This window comes from Alosa alosa, chromosome 9, assembly GCF_017589495.1.
Source record: "Alosa alosa isolate M-15738 ecotype Scorff River chromosome 9, AALO_Geno_1.1, whole genome shotgun sequence".
Lineage (NCBI taxonomy): Eukaryota > Metazoa > Chordata > Actinopteri > Clupeiformes > Clupeidae > Alosa > Alosa alosa.
This window is the reverse complement of record NC_063197.1, coordinates 27,869,140-27,873,879: the sequence shown is the minus strand read 5'-3', so window position 1 is coordinate 27,873,879 and position 4,740 is coordinate 27,869,140. Positions and strand designations below refer to the sequence as shown.

Genomic DNA, 4,740 nt, shown 5'->3' with positions numbered 1-4,740 from the left:
GTGTGGTGGTGGATAAATGTGTGTTGGAGAGTGTGTGGTGGTGTATAAATGTGTGTTGGAGAGTGTGTGGTGGTGGATACATGTGTGTTGGAGAGTGTGGTGTGGTGGATAAATGTGTGTTGGAGAGTGTGTGGTGGTGGTTTGTGTGTTGGAGAGTGTGTGGTGGTGGATACATGTGTGTGTTGGAGAGTGTGTGGTGGTGGATAAGTGTGTTGGAGGGGTGTGTGGTGGTGTGGTTTGTGTGTTGGAGAGTGTGGTGGTGGTTTGTGTACCTGCAGAGGAGCCCCGTCCTGGAGCCAGGTGAGGGTTGGGGGAGGGATGGCGTCTGACTTGCACTCCAGTGTCACCTGTCTGTTCTGCAGCACTGACACATTCTGTGGAGTGCTCTCTCCAGCGATGTTTGGTGGCACTACAATCATCATCATCATCATCATCATCATCATCATAATCATTATCAACACCAATACCACCACCATCATCATCACCATCATCATCATTAGCATTACCACCACCATCATCATTTGCATCACCATCATCATCACTATCACCATCATCATCACCATCATCATCACTATCACCATCAGCATCATCATCACCACCACCACCACCATCATCATCATCATCATCATCATCACCATCATCATCATCATCATCATCATCACCATCATCACCATCATTAGCATCACCATCACCATCATCATCATCATTAGCATCACCATCACCATCATCATCATCATTAGCATCACCATCACCATCATCATCATCATGCTCATCATCATTTTAGAACACAACTGGCACACCTCTGTCTAAACCAGAATGACTGCTACTGCTAAAATCAACCTGCAAAAGTGAAGATTTCTATAACACTGTTAAGCTCAGAGCCTATTATGGTGCCTGACCTGAAATGGCACAGGCCAACTCAGACGGTGAGTTTATGTCTCAGTAACAATTAGGACTTTAAGGTCACAGGTCACACGTACCATGAACCCTGACCAGGAACTCTCTGTCATCTGCCTCCCAAGGGACTCGTGGGCTGTGACATGTGTATCGCCCAGTGTCCTCCACTCAAGTGTGGAACAAACAGAGTTTGTCTGTCCATCTCTGGCTCTATGGCTCTTTCCATGTTTACGCTCAGCAGTGTGTGTTTTCATTACTACAGTATATGCATGTGCAAGTAGAATGTGTGTGAGTGTGTAAAGGCATGTGTGTGAGTGTGTGTGTGCGATGTGTTAGTGTGTGTGAGGTGAGTGTGTGTGTGGAGTGCTGTGTGCTTATGTGTGAGTGTGTGTTTGAGTGTGAGTGTAAAATTATGTGTGTGTGCCTATTTGTGAGTGTGTGTGTGAGTGTGTGTGTGTGTATGTGTGTGTGTGTGTGTGTGTGTGCGTGAGTAGGTCTGACCTGAGGCGAGGCCATATAGCAGTTCTCCCCGGCAGGCGACGGGCGTCGTCTGGGGCAGTGGCCTGCGTCCTTCATCCAGGTGACCCGTGGGTAGGGGCACCCACGTCGGCCCTCAAGACAGCAGCTCCAGCATCGCCCACCACCAACCGACACCTCAGGCACGCCAACACCTCGGATCTGAGGAGGGCTGGGGCAGAGGAGAGACAAACACAACGAGAAGGGTTGAGGCATCTGGGGCGGAGTGTGCATTGTTTTTTAGCATTACCTGTTTACACAGACCCGGTGTTGGGGGTGTTACACCTATGAACTTGTTAATGTTCAAATGCTGAATGATTTATGCTTGTGTTGAATTGAATTGTGTTGGGTGAATTGTTGAATTAAGAGTTGCACTGCTGGGTATGAATAAGATATTTAGTGTCGTGACACAAAATAAACACAAAAAGGAGTAGAATAACACAAAAAGGAGTAGAATTATAAATACAAAAGGAAAGGGGATAACACAAAAGAGTAGAATATACCAATGTGCTGAGTAGAATAACACAAAAGCGAGTAGATAACACAAAAGGAGTAGAATATAACAAAAGGGAGTAGGATAACACAAAAGAGGTAGGATAACACAAAGGAGTAGAATAACACAAAAGGAGCAGAATATAACAGAAGATGCCGCTTGTTGATGTTCAGGATGTAGTGGAGGCTAAACCTAAAGTAAAACACAGTTTAGAAATAATCCTCAATTTCATTTTATTCCTTCCCCTTCCCCTTAGTTTTTGCCATGCAACGCGGAGAGAAGGGCTATCTCAATCTCCTTACTGATCCGAGGGTAGGGATAAGGGTGGGTAGATACCCCTTAAAACCAAAGTAAGATCGAGAACTTATTTGAAACCGAGGGTAAGAAATACTTAACATACACCGCCACAGCGGAAAAATAAGCACATTGTTGGCATTAATAGGATTATAAAATTAAAATGGTAATTGTTTTATGTTGCATTCAATCTTGTGACCATATATTGAAGGTCCTGTTTCTTCTTCACTGTAGTTTTCAAACACCTTGTTTTGTGAATGTTAACAACACATCATTATTTGGCGCCAATGTCTCCGCATTTTACATATTTCCATGTTCATCTTGAATTGGCAGCATGCCATGTCAGAAATAAAGTCCAACAGCAGCTAAATTGGCTGGATTTTTTTTACCTTCGTCTGATATGAATGCTGCATAGGCCTAACAGGTTGCTCCTCGCATAGCTATTACAGGTAGCATTGCTTCTGATGTCAAGTAACTAAACCATTTGGATATTATTGTAAAATATCAAAAGGAGTTGTGGGATGTTTACATAGCAACGGCATCTTTATTTTGTCCCCCATCCCTGTTTCATTCACCCGGACCAAGGTGAGCTCAAGAACTGAACATAGGGCACGTTCAGCTGTAGCTTTCAGTGTGGTAACGATCTCTGTAAACACGTTACCCCAATGTTTCTAATCATCCAGCTCCCCTTATGGTTGGCTAGTGGTATCTCATTTCCAAAGGGTATATTCTTCACTTCTTTGTCTTGCCTTTCGGTTTAGAGGGACAAGGGCTAGGGGTAAGATGAAGGATAGGGGAAAGGGGAAGGTAAAACAGAGCATTGAGATTGGCCTAATCCACCTCTGAAATTTCAGAAATAGAGTTAATCTACCTCTTATTAGAGTTTATCCCCTCTCAAAAGAGTTTATTCACCAATTCACCAAACAAACATGTTCTGAATGCCTTTTAAAAACCCGACATGTGATGGTATTAGTCCACCTTTACCGTGATCACAGATTTGATAGTTTACCCACCTCTTATTTTTACCCACTACAACCCTGCTGATCGTTCCAACGAAAAATGAAACAGCTCCATATGTAAGCAACAAGAAACAAAACATCACTTTGAATCTTTGAGATTGCAGTATTTTTCTGGTCTAGATAGATAGATAGACAGATGGGGATAGAGTGTGTCTCTGTGTGTGTGTGTGTCTCTGTGTGTGTGTGTGTGTGTCTGCGTGTGTGTGTCTCTGTGTGTGTGTGTCTGTGACTCTGTGTGTGTGTCTCTCTGTGTGTGTGTGTGTCTCTGTGTGTGTGTGTCTGTGTGTGTGTGTGTCTATGTGTTTCTGTGTGTGTGTGTCTGTGTATGTGTGTCTCTGTGTGTGTGTGTGTGTGTCTCTGTGTATGTGTCTCTGTGTGTGTGTGTCTCTCTGTGTGTGTCTCTGCGTGTGTGTGTCTCTGTGTGTGTGTGTCTGTGTGTGTGTGACTCTGTGTGTGTGTGTCTCTGTGTGTGTGTTCTCCCCTGTGTGTGTGGTGTCTGTGTGTGTGTGTGTCTGTCCAGGTGGACTCCATGTGTGGTGTCTCTGTGTGTGTGTGTCTCTGTGTGTGTGTGTGTCTGTGTGTGTGTGTGTGTGTGTGTGTGTCTCTGTGTGTGTGTCTCTGTGTGTGTGTGTGTGTCTCTGTGTGTATGTGTCTCTGTGTGTGTGTGTCTCTCTGTGTGTGTCTCTGTGTGTGTGTGTCTGTGTGTGTGTGTCTGTGTGTGTCTCTGTGTCTCTGTGTGTATGTGTCTCTGTGTGTGTGTGTCTCTCTGTGTGTGTCTCTGTGTGTGTGTGTCTCTGTGTGTGCGCAGTAGTGCAGCGTCTCACCCAGCACTTTGAGGTTGTAATTTCTGCTGGCCTCTCCAGCCTGGTTGGCTGCCGTGCAGGTGTAGCGCCCCGTGTGGCTGACGTTGGCACTGAGGATGTGCAGCGTTGAGCCCTGGTTGGGCAGACTGAGATGGACATCCGGACGCACCGTCACCCCCTCCCTTTGCCACGTCAGGGTGGGCGGGGGCGTCCCGTCTGCCACACACGCCAGGGTCACCTGGCTACCTGCCACCACGTTGATATCCTCAAGACTGCCCGCTCCCTCCAGGGTCGGAGGAACTGGGGACGGACAGGAAATGACATTGCAGTCACAGTGACATCACAAAACAGTAACAAAGTTGCCACTCTGACACAAGGATACAAGGATACAAGGATACAAGGAAGTTTATTGTCACATGCATATAGTTACTGGAAGTAAGAAATGCCGTATACACAGAATGCACACAAACACACTACCACACAGAATGCCACACACACACACACACACTGCAACACAGAATGCCACATACACACACAGACACACACACACACACACACACACACACTGCAACACAGAATGGCATAGTGATGGGTGGCTGTGCTTACCGTGCACCTGTAGGTTGAAATGTTTGTTGTCCACACCTGCCCTGTTGGAGGCCACACAGGTGTAGCTGCCACCGTCCGACACCTGCGCACGAGCAATGCTACAGTGTACACA

General features: G+C 46.1%; 1 protein-coding gene across 1 annotated transcript in view; it reads right to left on the bottom strand.

The window, feature by feature from the left end:
• Nucleotides 1-4,740, bottom strand: part of hmcn1 (hemicentin 1) — a 115,147-nt gene that overhangs the window by 3,257 nt on the left and 107,150 nt on the right. Inside the window, 4 exon segments of the mRNA XM_048252902.1 lie at nucleotides 1,399-1,585; nucleotides 1,917-1,923; nucleotides 4,044-4,322; nucleotides 4,629-4,726. Of these exon segments, the coding sequence (XP_048108859.1) occupies nucleotides 1,399-1,585; nucleotides 1,917-1,923; nucleotides 4,044-4,322; nucleotides 4,629-4,726 (571 nt within the window).